This window comes from Topomyia yanbarensis, chromosome 2 (genome assembly GCF_030247195.1).
Source record: "Topomyia yanbarensis strain Yona2022 chromosome 2, ASM3024719v1, whole genome shotgun sequence".
NCBI classification, from domain to species: domain Eukaryota; kingdom Metazoa; phylum Arthropoda; class Insecta; order Diptera; family Culicidae; genus Topomyia; species Topomyia yanbarensis.
The window spans coordinates 412108700-412124367 of NC_080671.1; the positions used below are offsets into that span (position 1 = coordinate 412108700).

Below are 15668 nucleotides of genomic sequence, written 5' to 3' on the forward strand. Positions count from 1 at the left end.
CACAACTTGTAGTTCACATTTTGTCGTGAGCATCATTAGTTTGAAGATAAACTTATCCCACAGGAGGGGGGAGGAAGTACTTCCGATTGATCCACTAAGAATTCCGTTCCGTTTAGGATGTTCTGTACATTTCTTCGACTGACACTTTGATTTGGAAAGAGTATTGTATGAAACCAATGCTTTGAACAAAGATGACAGACGTTGCTCTAATCATAGGTTTTATATGGATAGGATTATAATAGAAACTGGGCGAAAATAGGTTCACAACCCTTCCTCGTCCTTAAAACTTTTACAATTTTTAACAAATATTAATCCGAAAGATGTGCAAGACTGAAAGGAGACGTTTTCGTCGTCAGAGGTACAACTGTGCAATCATTACCACGTTTTAATAAGCGCACACTAAAATTAGAAAATATTTGCCTGTCTGAAGGATGCGGATCGACCAAATAGAAACAATGCCATTTTAGATCACTGTTCCGATTTAAAGTTCCTTGTTTTACCTCTGGGAAGGTGTATCGGAAACGTTCGAACTGATTTCGTTAGGCACGATCCCATTAGTCAAGCCAATCAATATTTCTTCTAATTTCGACCTACATCAAATCAACTAATTGCGAGTCTCTTAACGTGACAGAATAATTCACGCAGTAACAGGTTATTATTTCCATATTAATTTTATAAAAGGCCTAGCTAGACCTTGCAAAAAAAATGTTCTGCTTATTTCTCTTTAAATGCTATATTTTCGATTCAGAAAAACATTTGCAACTGCTACTTCAAAGGGTAACGATGGGGATTAACGAGAATTTTACGCAAAATTCCCCTCTGCAGCAGAATAATGAACGAAATAAGTTTGTTTACAACAATCCCTTGAGACCTTTGAAGAATTATATGTTGATTTATCATGCAACATGTTTTTAAATTTTATTCATTAGCGTAATTAAACACAAACTACCTACAGATTATCCTTTGGATGACATAATAGCGACTAGTAAAGATATTGGAATGTAATTCATGGAGAAGTATGCACCAATTTGACATATTTCTCATCTATATGTGCGAGCAGCAGGGGACACTTTCGATATTCTTTCTCGCGCAGTAGCCAGATTGTGAAAATTAATTGACTGCTCCTACTAGCAACTACCTACTCCCGGTCCACAGTGGCACGACGAGTGACAAAACCCCAAAAATCAATGTCTTGTAATTCTTTCGAAAATATTTATTTTATTTTTCTCTTGGTTCGAACAAAAGTTTCTCAAAATTTTACGATAATCGAATGAAAAATTAATTTTTCACATGTCGTTGAAGCAAGTGATGTCGGTAATTTCTAATAAATTCGTTTCCATATAATTGTTTGCACCTTCGAACTTCAAATGACGATATCTCAATAGTTACACGGCCGATTTGAGTAGATAGAGTTTTTTTGGAAAGAAGAAAAATATACTATACTATAGATATAAGTTTTTTTGTACAGAAATGATTTACCTTTGTTCTGTATTAAGAAAAAGCAATTGAAAAATTCAATGTCGTTTCAGTAATTTATCTTTATACCTCTTCCAATTTTTGAGATGGTCTCCCATGGGTCACATATCATGAATCTGACTCCAAATTTAGTGTAGTTTCAAGATATATAGGCCTCCTTCTTGCGCATTTTTGCGCCGAACTTGTTATATCTATGTTTTTGAAAATACCCATATGGAGACGCCCTGTAGCTCATGAATCTTCTTACAAATTGGTTGCCTATTCGACATCATATTACTGAAAAATTAGCAATATTTACTAGTTTTGGCAACCATTTCTCCTATCCGGTGTTATTGACTACTATTATTAACGTGTTTATTAACCCTTTAACGACCAACGCCTTCACATGGGTTTACATAAAAGTAGTCGAAAAAAGGCTTATGGAATTTTAAAACTGATATTCGAAATAGATTCAGCGACCCAAAATTAGTTAAAAACCTTATTTTAGCCACATGAACTAATTTTTATAATTTTGTCACAACTTTGTATGGGGAGCTGCCACTGTGCCGTCTGTTGATAATCAATTCACTTTCTGGTCTGTGTGGAGCAGACGCAACAAAAAATCACCACGGGAGGGCAATTCAATTTCATAGCCGTGCTTCGTTGCAATGTGGCTAATACAATTGATTATCAATTTCTATTGGTGCAGAATAGTGTTGCCTGGTGTTGCGATTTATGATTCAAAACTAGGTATTCAGCCAACAAAATTTGTTTTATCATGTAATGTAATCGGCTTAGGTACTCGTTTAATCCTATAGTGGTCGGAAAACAGCTCTCATTTTTGCTACGCTGACCTGATAAAAAACAATGATAAAACGTTGGATCTTTTCATCGTATGCTTCCCGGTGTCAACCGCTGGCAGAAAGAATCCATATCGGCCGTAATTCGATTGATTGACGTTTATGTCGTTACCAGAGATACAAACATCCTTCTCGCCCACACACGCTCGAAACAGAAGAGCAAATGATTCATGCGGTACGGCACAAAGATGAACTAGGGTAGCTCGAAATTCTGATGATTAAATTGAGTATTCTTCAAAACGCTATCTAATGCCACCACCTGTAAGTATGATGCAAGACCCGTGTACCGCCGAAATTAACCATTAACCCACCCACCCTAGCGCAAATCCTACACCGTCGTTATTTACTCTCCCTGGTGATTATTTTTAGCGCTGCTGGCCAATAATGGCCATGGTATCGGAAAGGATGAGCAAAAATCAAAGATTCCAAGATCGCTTGCTGATATAGGCAAATATTTGTTTTTGTTCTACAGAAGGCATGCTCGTGTACCAGTTGCACACCACAATGCCAGGAGAGTTTTCGCAAATATAAACAAGCAACGAAACGGTATCGTGTATGATGGGCGTTTAAAGCAGCATTTTTTTTTTTGGGTTTGGTTAATATACGAAGCGAACAGAGCGCCCCAGACGAGGGAGAGTGCACATTATTCACAACTATAACCTTCAAATCTGGAGGCCAGAGGAACGAAGATATGAATCCAGCTGGAAACAAGGAAGCAACAATACATAAGTGTAGCAGATAATAACTCAATCAAGCAACTATGGCATTTCGTGAATCAAATGATTTAGCAGAAGGATCTGTACATAGGAGGGGTTTCAAATCCAAATGACCTCTACTTTTTTCGCTACAGATGAACGTTCATGGTAGGATGGGTTGATCGATTGTGCTGGAGAAGCTAGAAATAATATTATTTCCGGAAGGCAGCTACGAATCAAAAAATTGCAATTTGTTCCAGTATAATGCGGGTATACGAAAAAAATAATGACGTCATTGACATTGCGAATTTTCACATATACCAAGCCCGCTTAATATATACTTCAAACGAACAATAATACAATAATACAGCTTTGACAAACAAGCTTGTGGAGATTCCGGGCAACCCCAATGAACATCACACAGGACAAAGTAATGAACACGACGGTTTCACTGAGTATTAAAACAATAATGACCCTTTTATTACAAGTCGTTAAACTCCATACACGTGAACTTTTTCTCGTATTTGCTTACTACTGTCGTGTGACCGCCACACTAATATTCCCATAAGTTGCGTCAGGAACCGTTCGGAGCAATGGTCACTTCAGTAATTATCCCACCTACAAGCGACATATTAGCTAAACGCTGCTTCACTTAGCATCCATACAATTTATTTATTATGTAACAGCATATAGGGTAATAAGCCTATTTACGCCATGTTTCTATTATCACCCTACCAATTTGAAGCCGGTGGTTGAGTGGTAAGCGTGACCACCACTCATTCCAGTTGGCCTGGGTTCAATTCCAGCCGAGGTCGTTGAGATTTTTCTGAGGTGAAAAAATCTGTGGTCACGTCTTCCTTCGGAAGGGAAGTAAAAGCCGTTGGTCCCCCCGGTCCATGAGTTGATGGATCGATATCTCGTCCAGATAGTGGAGTCACCTCTCTCTGGCGTCGGTAAAGAAGAAGTAGAGAATCCAACTTCTATACTTACTAACGAATATCCTCCTCTCGTGATGATACTTGTGGGGTGCACAGTAGTATATACGGCCTCTAGCAAAAGCAAGTATCGGACTAACAATTCCCCTTCCCTTTCCTTCCGCGATCTAAGTTCGGACCTGGCCGCCACCGGTATTGATCAATAAACACTTTAGGATTACCAGGAGTTGCAAAGTGAAAGATTTTTCGCTACTCCCAAGCATAATTATCTACTGATTCCCTGTGCAACTTCAGCTAGTCCAGATCGATAACGGGGTAGGAGCCAGGGCTGGTCGCACAAGCTCAAGCTCACCCTACCAATTTTCGGCCTGCAAAAAAAGAAGTTCTGATTAAGCTGACCAGAATTATTGAAAGCCAATGCATTATGCACTGCTCGCCCAAGCTAACATTCCGAATGTAGTGGTCGATTAAACGTTCCACTGATTTGAGAAGGAAGGAGGTCAGACTGATCGGTCTTTGCCTCCTCTTAGTGACGCGGCCACCTTTGGGAATGAAATTGACAGTTATTTACCGCCACGCTAATGGAATGTATCCTGCTGCAAGACTACAAAATATTTTTTTGTAGTAGAACTGGAATGATTCCATCCTTTCCCGGTGACTTATACCGAGCAAAACTTTCAATCGCCCATTTGATCGATTCGGTTGTCACAATTCTACAAGCAAATGCCCATGACTCAAAACTACCTGAAAAGAAATCAGAGGCAGTCGTCAGTGATGGCTCCGTACAGCCTGGAAAGTGCGTGTCAAAAAGACAGTTGAGTACTACATCTTCATCAGATGAGTATTGATCACCATCAGCAGTTCTAATTGAACTGACATGAAAGTCTTTCGATTTCGAAAGTAACTTATTTATTCTACTAGTCTCTTTGAGGCTTGAGACATTTGTGCAGAGGCTTTTCCAACCACTTCGCTCAGAGGATCGAAGGGCATTTCTGTATATTTTACGAGCCAACTTAAATCCCTCCGACCCGTCCCTACGTCTGCGATTCCAAGCTCGGTATTCCACAAAATTGTTCCTCTAAAAGCACGCATAACTCAAAGCGGACAAACCTCTTGGTATGCTGCTACTATGAGTGAGCTTGTTTTATCAACGACATCATCCAAGTCACTTGGAGATTCAATCGTCGGAAGATACCCATGAAACTTAGTCGCCAAGCCCTCTTCCCAGAGGTCCGAGTTCGTAGATTTAGGATTACGATATGTGACGATATCTAGCGAGACGTTTAAATGATCAAAGACGATGTACTTATGATCAGATAACGACGGTTCTAGCCAGTTTGCCAACTCATGCGTAATACCGTCAGAGCAGAGAGTTCCATCTAACAACTCTTCTCTGCCAGCTCGTGCAAATTCTGGGCGGTTTCCTGCATTAAGAATGTGCATGCACGAGGCATTCCACGTGGATTTGTCATGCTATTTTTGTTGAAAGCTACGATGACGGGATTACGAAGCTTTTCAACATAGAAGTTTCCTTTATGGAGATACGGTTCTTGAACCAAATCTATGGAAGCTTTTCCTTCCTGCACAAGACGGCATAGATTCATAGTTGATGTACGTTTATGCTGAAGAATAATCTAACCATACATTTCATCATCAGCATTTGTTGTACAGCAACTAGAAGATACCAAACACGTTGGCTTATAATTGCCTGCAGCGAACCCCGAAATTGGTATTAAGGACATGACCATGATTTGCGAAGAAACAAACGTCCACCGTGTCAGAGATTCGCTTAACACAACAAGGGTAAGACCCACGACACTGCGTGCGCGACTGCCATATTTTAGTCCTGCCAGCCATTCAGTGCTCGGCACGGAGATACACCTTGACTTGAGGACTACTGTTTTCAGTCGCCTCTTACGACATGGGAACAAGAACCCAGTGGATCAATTCATGGTTGAAATACTTTAACCCGCCGGATGCCACACGGCCTCTAGGCTGGGGTTTGTCCGGAGAAAGATAGTAGACTGTTATCAACCTCCTAGTGGACCACAGCTGGCGTTCCGTATCACTACAGTTCCCGGTCATGTCGCCATGGAAGGTGTTGTCCAGTGGATATGAGCTTCATTTTTAATTGGTCCTACTGAATGTATGGACCTAAGTTGCTAGGACTGAGGATAATGATTTCCGGACGTGACCGTTTCAAGATCGCATGAACACGGACGCTTGTAGGTTCGCATTTGAGGCCGCGTTTTGAAACTTAGTAAGTGCTAAAACGTTCAACTTATAAAAAACTACTATATGTCAGTGATTCGCTCAATACAGAATAGATAAAGGCTATGATGCAAAATCTTAAGGTCCCTTCAGGTTAAGCCTTCGGTACGGAGCTATACCTAGTAACTCGTAGCACGTTTTTAGTCGCCTCTTACGACATGGGAGCAGATTCCCAATGGTGCTACTTTTGGCTGAAATAATGCAAAAAGTTTTCAGCCCACCAAACACCACACGGCCTAGTTTGTTTTCGCCGAAAAGATTCCCCGGAAACTGATGACCTGGCAAGGAATATGCAACTGTCAGCTCAAAACCAAACTTTTAAATGACAATAAAATGATCGACAATTTTTGGGCATGCACAGGTCCAGTAAAGGTCTGGCCAGGTTGAACAAGCTGCAATTTCAGTGGAGAGGTACTATAATGACACCGTTATAATAAAGGGGACTCGCCCACAAGGATAACAATGCACCAAACTACCCAAAATTCCATCCAATCAAAAAGACTAGAAAAACGGCTTAGAACACTGCACAAAGGGCAAGTTGTTGAAAAAAATTGCCGCGAATGATTCTATTTTTGTCTACGTGCCATCCTGCGATGTTGAGGTCGACGGCGTGGTCAAGGGTGGTATTTTCACATGCGGAAATTTGCTGAAGTTTGGATTTGGTTATTATAATGAGTAAAAACACTGCTCTGTACAGCATGAATTATAGATATGACACAATATTGGGATGAAGTGAGATTCTGTAAAATGGGATTTATCATATTAATTATCAAGTACAACAATTTTTTTGAGTAATATTACCTCAATACAGCTGCTATGCAGCATTACCTAGAGCCAAAAATCAATTTTTTTCGGTTATATGACGCAATAACAAGCGTCATATACGTGCAGATTTTCCGCAAAACAATGCACTTCTACATAAAAACATGAACATTTCAATAAAATCGACACAAACAGTCCAACCAGCAAATCATAACTGTAATATGACAATTTCATAAAAATCGAAAAAGATTTGTTGCTTGCTAGAAACAAGAAAAAGCCCGAGAAAAACGCTCTTAATTTGCAGTGCGCTCGAGGTTTAAAAATTTGGACAAAACAATAAGACCACCGTCTCAAAACGCAAAATTAGACGTTACGTTCTTTCGTTGGATATGGAGTTAGTTTTATACAAATCAATTCATTTGTTATTACATGTTTATAAGTCACATAAAAATAGAACATCAATATGCTTGTTTGTTTCGTTGCATTTCAGGGTCAATTTTTTTCACTGAAGGGTGTTAAGATCAAAAATTGGACAAACAAGAATGTGTGTAAATCCGTCAAACTTTTTTGTTAAGAAATCAATTTTCTTTCGTAAGTTTAATTCATATAGAAAAATGAAAAAAATATTTACTTTAGCTTCCTTTTTAACAACTTCGAATTACCGGGCCGTTCGTTTGACTCCTTCCATAAAGTTTTGCACAGGCTCCTTGATATATTTTCTCGCCACAACAATGCTACAGAACTACGCTACGAAGCGCAATAAAATAAGCATAGCGGTGCTTGGATATTGGAGATGATTATGGCAATTCTGGGAAGTCCATGAGACCTTACAATATATACACATTTGAATTTATCTAAACAAAATTAAGAATCAACCCATACATGTTCATTTTACCCAAGAGTAACAAGCGCTATATTTCACTTGTTGACAAGAAAGTGATAATTGGTGCATGATAATGCAGTTAACTTCCATTTCAGAACTAATTTGCACTTAATATTGACGAATAAAGCTGTTGTTTGATACTGGTTATATGGCTTATAAAACAACGTTGAAAGTTTTTTTTTCATCAACTCGGAATTCGAGTCTGGCTTCATTTTCCTAGCCTACGCTCGGTTATCGACTTCGCTAATAATGCAAAAACCTGCTTTGGAATCAAACCAGTTCGAAGCAAAATACAAGCAAACAACCGAACGTAACAAAGAAAGAACGAGAATCACCCGTTCGCGGCGACCAGAATCATACTCTGTTTTGCAAGCATCGTTATTACCTGCCCGGGGGCTTTGCGTTCCCTGCCCCCAAAAACGACAGGTTGCCTATCGGCCACTTTTCATCTCACATCTCTCCCCTAATCAAATTATCGTTCCTCTTTAACACGGAGAGCAAACTTTGTTTTTTTTTTCCAGTAGTAAACATCTGAACTACTCACACTTCCAGGATCCGATCGCCCTTCTTGATACCGGCCAGCTCGGCAGCTCCTTTGTCCAGGACGGCGCTGACATGCTGCAACGGGGCGTACAGTTCACCGTTGATCGATCGCAGCTGACCGCCTTCGCTGACCTGACCGCGGACGTTGAATCCGAACCCGGTTTCGGTTTTGTGGATTGTGACCACCCGAGGTCCGATGGCATTTAATTCCTTCACTCCGTTACGTGCTCCGGTGGTAGCCATCGCACTATTGCCACTTCTTACCGAACCAACACTGACACTAATGGCACTCACTCGTTCGGAAAAAGGCCCTTTTTCGGAACCGATTTGCGCTGCACCAGCTACCAGCTGGATGACTTCTTCCGGAGCTTCCCCACCAACGTTTGCACCTTTATTCCCAAGTCAGGAACTGGAATCCACTTTGCACTAGAATGGGGAGCTCGAAATAAAAAAAACTTTTTCCACTCTCCACCGTTATTGATTGGTGAGCTTTTTTCCTTTCTCCTCTCACCTTTTCTGGGTTCGTTCCGACATCGAGCACAACCCGTAAAAATGCTGCAAACTGCTAGGCAGCGGGGACGAAAAACTTGAGACAAATTCACACATACATTACTCCACGAGTACACATAAAACTACAGATTTCCAGAATAGCAATGAATCTGTAAGCAGCCTTAATATTTGATCTACATCGCGGCGAACCCGCAATCACTTTAGCGAGGTTGGCCTTCGACAAGTTGCAAAATGCACTATTCAGTGGAATGCACCAAAGGAACCGGATTGCTCCGTTCCTATCTAGATTGCTTTTTCACTTTACACTTTATGCTGCCAGCGGTAGTCGTGCACGAACTGGCGACAATCGACAACAATTTTATTGAAGAAACAAAACGACTACTGATTCCATCGAACGTAGATGACAGATTGTTTGGTGAAATTTAGACCATTTTTTTCTTATGTGGTTTTCGTTTGAAGCTAAACTGAGTCAGTTCCTAACCCCAACTGCTGTCAAAATGTATGAACTGACAGCAGTTGGGGTTAGAACCTGACTCAGTTTCAGGTTCAAGCGAAATCGCCATTAGACGAGTGTCTGCGCAATGAACTCGTCTAAACCGGTGACAGCTGTCAGATTCAAAAGCAAGGCGGGGGTGATCCCTCGGTGCAGAGAAACTACACTGAGAAACAAAAATCTTGAGCGTTTTTTTTTTCTTAAAGACATCTGCAATGAGTTACTCTCTTTTTGTCTGCTTATTTTGTTTTCATCACGAAATAATTCAGCGCCTTTTCTTTTTCAGCGGGAATAAAAAGGTCAATATATCCCAGTAAACCAAAAGGCAGCTAGGCGGGTTAAACTAGATCTAAACGCCACCGAAAAACTACCTAAAATTCAGTACTTTTGACTCAATCTCGTGGTATCGTGCAGGAAGGTAAAATTAGGTAAACCACAGATAACAGACGTTTAGGCTCGATTTGAATCGTGTGTAAATACCCGCTACTGAAATTCCGAATAAATTAGACGTCTGAAACATGGTTGGCAAACGTTTGCAGATGGCGCAGTGATCGATACAATGCAGTTAGAGTGCAGCTGTCAAACACGTGTAGCAAACAGTTGCGCAGATGGCAATAGTGAAACACGGATTTCCAACGTTTATTAATTTGAAAGTTTACACAGGTTTTTGAAAAAGTTTTGTTCTAGCCTAAACGTCTGTTATCTGTGGGTAAACCATGTTGAAGGCAAAAATAACCTTGAGTTTAATGTACTTAAATTTAAGTTGAATTTACCTAATTTTGAGTATACTCCAAACAACTCAAAAGTACCTTACTGCACAGAAGACCTCGACTGAGTCGAATCTCCCGTTTTGTTTTTGACAACAGTGCGAAAGCGACGCACAGCTCAAAAATATCTAAATTTAAGTTAAAAGAACTTATTATGTAGGTTATTTTATAATTGCGTGTAGCATGCTTGCGATCGTTTGGCTATTGACACTTAGTTCTATAGGGTCCGCTTAAAAGTAGAGCGGAAATATACAGCCAGGAAGAGCTGCCATTTAACAGATTTATCTGTATCATACAGATTTCTAAGCACAGATACAGGCTTGATACAGGTTACAGATTTAATACAGATTATCATTACACAATACAGGTGAATTCAAATTTTAGCAAATTACAATTGATAGCGTTTTTGGCAGACCTTTATACACATTGCAAAAATACGCCCACTTAGCATCCACAGCGCCACCTGAACTTGACTAGTTAATGCAACAATAACTCTGATTGTGGATTGGCATTTTGCTGCAAAGCTCATTTACCCGCTACGACATCTACAGATTAATAAATTTTGTACAGACACTTTATATAACAGACTAGCGGAGAGAAAAACAGTAAAACTAGCAACCATGAATGTAAACTGGCATCACGGATCTCCCATAACGCAGTCAAAAAAGACAAGTTGCTGGCTAACGGGGGGCTATTCGCCAATTCGGATGCGCTAATTGCCCTTCAATTTGCCAGCAAATTGCTGGAAATTAGGGGGCTATTTCAAATGCAACATTTGGGCGATTTGCCGCCGTCATTTTTTAGCCGCTCTACCCGCCCTTAAATCGCTCCCAAATTGGGTCATTAAGCTATATATAGTTTTCCGTTCCATTCGATAAATTTTAGGTCCAATATACATAATATAACATGATTTCAAAAAAAATTTCGTTGTAATACGTAAAAACGATTTTTTTGTTTTTTAAAATAAATCTAATGTAAACTTGGCAACCATACATAGGAAAACAGCGGTTGTTTACATCTGGCCTATCAGGACAACACCCAAAATAAAAAAAAAACTATATGCAATGTATTGACTAATCTATGTGGAGTGGTGTTAGTGCGAGATTGAGGTTAAATCGGGTAGTTTTTTTGCCAAATGAGGTTAAATCAGATGGCGAATTGAAAACATAGCGTTATATGTATGTTGTCTATACACATTGCAACTGTGTTGGTGTCCTAGACGTCAAATAAGTCAATGGTGTTTATGTCAAATAAAAATAACCCTGTGGAAAAACCGAGAAAACATGCCTTATTTTTTCTGACAGGGCATCATTTGTCGTGAAATTCGATATGTCAAACCCTTCCTATAGTGTCAAATCCAGACTGTCAACATATTTCTTTATTTTAAATTTTAATATTATTTTCACGTTTCCTGAGTTGGAAAAAAATATTGTTGCAATCACGAAAATCAGCTTTATCGATGTAAGTAATAAAAAACGACTTTTTTTTCTCATTTAATGACCCAATTGCCCAGGGAACGCGCCATTTAATCGCCCTTAATTACCTAATATGAAAATTACAAGTATCACTTATTTTCGGATTCATTATCTACTCACATAAACTTATCACTACACTAGGTAATCACCACCAAACTATAGGAAGAATCAATGGTAAAATTGGCATTGCACACTAAAACCACAGATAACAGACGTTTAGGCTCGATTTGAATCGTGTGTAAATACCCGCTACTGAAATTACGAATAAATTAGACGTCTGAAACATGGTTGGCAAACGTTTGCAGATGGCGCAGTGATCGATACAATGCAGTTAGAGTGCAGCTGTCAAACACGTGTAGCAAACAGTTGCGCAGATGGCAATAGTGAAACACGGATTTCCAACGTTTATTAATTTGGAAGTTTACACAGGTTTTTGAAAAAGTTTTGTTTTAGCCTAAACGTCTGTTATCTGTGCTAAAACTTACCACAATCTGACTTTTATTAAGAGTTTATGTCAGATATCTTGTTCCACTATATTTACACACGTTTCCACAATTTTCCACATTCGTTGGCTAAATGAAGTGCACTAGACAAACAAAATACAAGCGAGAACACACCATTCGTTTAAAAAACAATTTTAAGCTTGTGTTTTTCGTAAATATGCATCAATCATCATCGAATAATGGTTTCAGAGGGGAAGAAAAACGATTTGGAAGTTAATGATAATAGTTTTAGTAGATACACTTAAGTTAAACATAAAACATCTTCGAAAATGTGTATTCTGTTCTTCTAGGTTAGGGTTCACAACCGCCCGATTTAAGAATATTTAAACAACCCATCAATGCATAACAAACATAAGTTCACTTTTGGCAAGAATTAGCTCTCATTTCGAGTATACACAACTTTGTACGAAGTGGTTTTATACCGATTAAGAAAGAAAAAAAAAAAGATATGCTACAATATCCCTCTTTTGCATAATAAATCTATTGCCATCATGAAGGAAATTAGTTTTTTTCCACTTCACTTGCAGTTTTTTATACAAATATGAGCAATTTTCTTAACAAATGCAAAAATTGAGTAAACTTTTGAAAATTTTCTACTGATTCGACAGTTTATTCGAAAAACATCCACCTCAAGCATGTAGCGCCCCTATATATATTTTCTGCGTAAAGATGCCATAAGACAATTCTTCGTACACTGAAAATAATCGACACGATAAAACCATATGCAATTAAATATCACTTTTATGTGCGTTCTCATGTTAAAAAGTAAAAGAAATGATTTCCTTTTGAATTTCACAAGAAAATCCATTAAAAGGCATTTCATGTGGTGTTTCAAATTAAATTCAAACAAATTACACGTGAAAACGACATATTTATCCATTGAATGTTCATTGCCTTGCTATTGAGTCGTAAAGTATGAACTTTCCACATGACTTTCGCATGAAAAACATGTAGTGCATTTCTACGAGTAAAACAATTGATTTCACCGATTCTTCTGTCAATGAAATCGATAAGTAAAACAAAGTGATATTCACGTGTAATTCATTTGGAAAATTTACCCGAATAGAATTTTACAATAGCATTTTCCCTACAAACAATCATAAAACAATAAATATTATAGTTATTACTGTTTCAACTATGTTCGACGCAGAGTTCTCGCAGTAGATTTACAATAAAATTTCAAGTAACAATTAATTTTTCTGTTCTGCAAAAAACTGATACAGTAAATTCACACTAAATTTTACTGTTCTCGAGAGAAAAATGTGTGGAGAAATATCGATTTTTTTAATGTTAAGATACATAACCACCCTCCTTTTTTACTGTAAAAGTTACTTTTACATTGAAATTTACTGTATAAACGTTAAAGTTTATTGTTTTTGTATTGTAGCATAAAACTAGAATTAACTGTAAATTATTGTAAAATTACTGTACTGTCACAGTGAAAATCATGGTTTTGTTATTGTACATTTCTATTCGGGTTGTCAATGGTATTTATTATGATGTTGATGTGTATTTCACACCATGTTTGCATGAATTTCATTTGAAAACCATATTCCCCACACTCGAATTCAAGTGGTCACCGTGTGCATTTCATGTGTTTGTGAAATAATTCAATAGATTTCCACATGAAGATAACGTGTTATGTTTTTTCAGTGCAGAAATGCCATCAATTAACGAATTCAGAGCAACCGCGCTGTTGAGATATTTTGTGTTGTTCTTCAGTGTTTATATATTTTACCCGGCCCCCTGCTGGGCAGCCATTTTGTCCTAGCCAACATCTGCCTTTGTTAAAATCAAAACAACCCAATGCTATTGCACAGGCGACATGGGCCTAGATGTGGCTAAGCCCACATATATTGACTACTGTCAAAGTCTGTATATCTCCATAGAGGGTGACAGGAGTGACACTCCCCTGATTTTACCTTATCGTAAATACGCGCCAGAATCAAAAAGATTTTGCATTCTAGAAGTGCGAACCCGCATAAATGTGTACAATATGCCAACCATTTTATCTAATGTTAAAAATCATTTCCGAAATGGTCCGTCCAACGATAGAATAACCATAGCCTGGTGTAATATCGAACATAACTATTATCGCTTGACATACAAACAACGAGTTGTTAAGAACGGTCACCAGACCAAAATGTGCTATCCATATACATTTTCACAACATACCATTCAAGAACCATACATTTTATGGTGACATGCATATTTTAGCGATGCATAAAATATTACGTTTCTCTTCACATTTTATTTCTATCGATTGGTGAAGTTTTATTTTGTAACACGCCATCATCTGAAGAAAGCTTCGTTGACACGGAGTGGACTTTATCCAATTGAGCTATCACCGTAACATTGAGATGAGGATTTTTGACCATGTTAACCTACAGATTTTTGTAGCAGCGTAAACAGATATACGAGTAACAAAGACCACCAGAGCAATATTAACCTCTGGCACAAAAGTACAATGTAGTATTCAAATCTCCAATATAAGATACACGGAAGCTATTGGAGATGGTAACTAAAATGAGTATGGTAGTATAATAGTTGAATTATGATGGTGGAATATATCAGTAGTATTCCCAATATAATGAGCATTATATGAATACTTTGGAAATGGTTCCGAAGATTTGTGGAATGGTATTTATTTATACAGGAATATTTATTGCACATATCCAATTGCTACGTGGATGTATTCGCGCGGGGCTTATATATGAAGACGGCCTCAGAATGTGCGTGTATGAACAACCATTCTTGAAATGGGTCGTTGGATGTACAGTAGAGCTATCGCCTTTCATCTCCAGGGCTAAACATGTGTACTAGGGTGGGGCATTGTTATATGGAAAAACGTAATCATAGTCACATCAACCGAGCACAGCACTTTTTTGGTTCCTTTTGGGGTCCCAAACAACTGTGCAAAATTTGGGGTCGATTGGTATTGACCCGGCGTAGCGCATTGCGTTTGAAATTTGTATAGAGATTAGTATGGGAAAACCTACATTTTTGCATTTTTAATTTTACAGACTACAATTCTTCCTTCAGTATGCAAACAAATAGATAGAAGTGTAGTCCAGGATATGCTGAACAACTTTGCCGAAGGATGTATGGTGTTAGAATATCTCTAAGCCAAGTTATAGCTGTTCAAAGTTCGATACATCGAATTAAATGTCAAAAATCATTTTTATTGCCAACGCTGCCGGTGTACCATGGTATTTTATATAGCATTCCAAAATAACATTATATATTTTAGTTTTACCACATTGGTATGTTTGGATGAATTATTCAAAAGCCTTAGCTCAATTTCATGAGCGTGGGTAGTGGATCAATAGGGCGTAGTGAGGGGGGATGGGGGGACTTTAATATGTAGAAATTCGAACTGAAATGTTGTCGAGGTGGAATGTTCAAATGAATTATTTCAAAACAATTACACAATGTCCTACGCATAATAGTAACGATGAAATAAAACATACTGTATCCCTTTACCTTGACTTTTATCAATAGAAGTTACGTTACAGA

At 38.4% G+C, this 15668-nt stretch overlaps 1 protein-coding gene across 2 annotated transcripts in view; it reads right to left on the reverse strand.

The window, feature by feature from the left end:
• LOC131685076 (sorting nexin-27) overlaps positions 1-9325 on the reverse strand; it is a 59228-nt gene extending 49903 nt beyond the window's left edge. Inside the window, exons 1-2 of one of the 2 annotated variants that reach the window (XM_058968502.1) lie at positions 8916-9325; positions 8406-8830 (exon numbers count right to left, since the gene is read on the reverse strand). In XM_058968502.1, the coding sequence (XP_058824485.1) occupies positions 8406-8647 (242 nt within the window). In that variant the 5' untranslated portion in view covers positions 8648-8830; positions 8916-9325. Of the gene's footprint in view, positions 1-8405 lie in introns of both variants that reach the window. The other variant, XM_058968501.1, reaches the window with a different exon arrangement.
• Positions 9326-15668: the final 6343 nt, after the last annotated feature.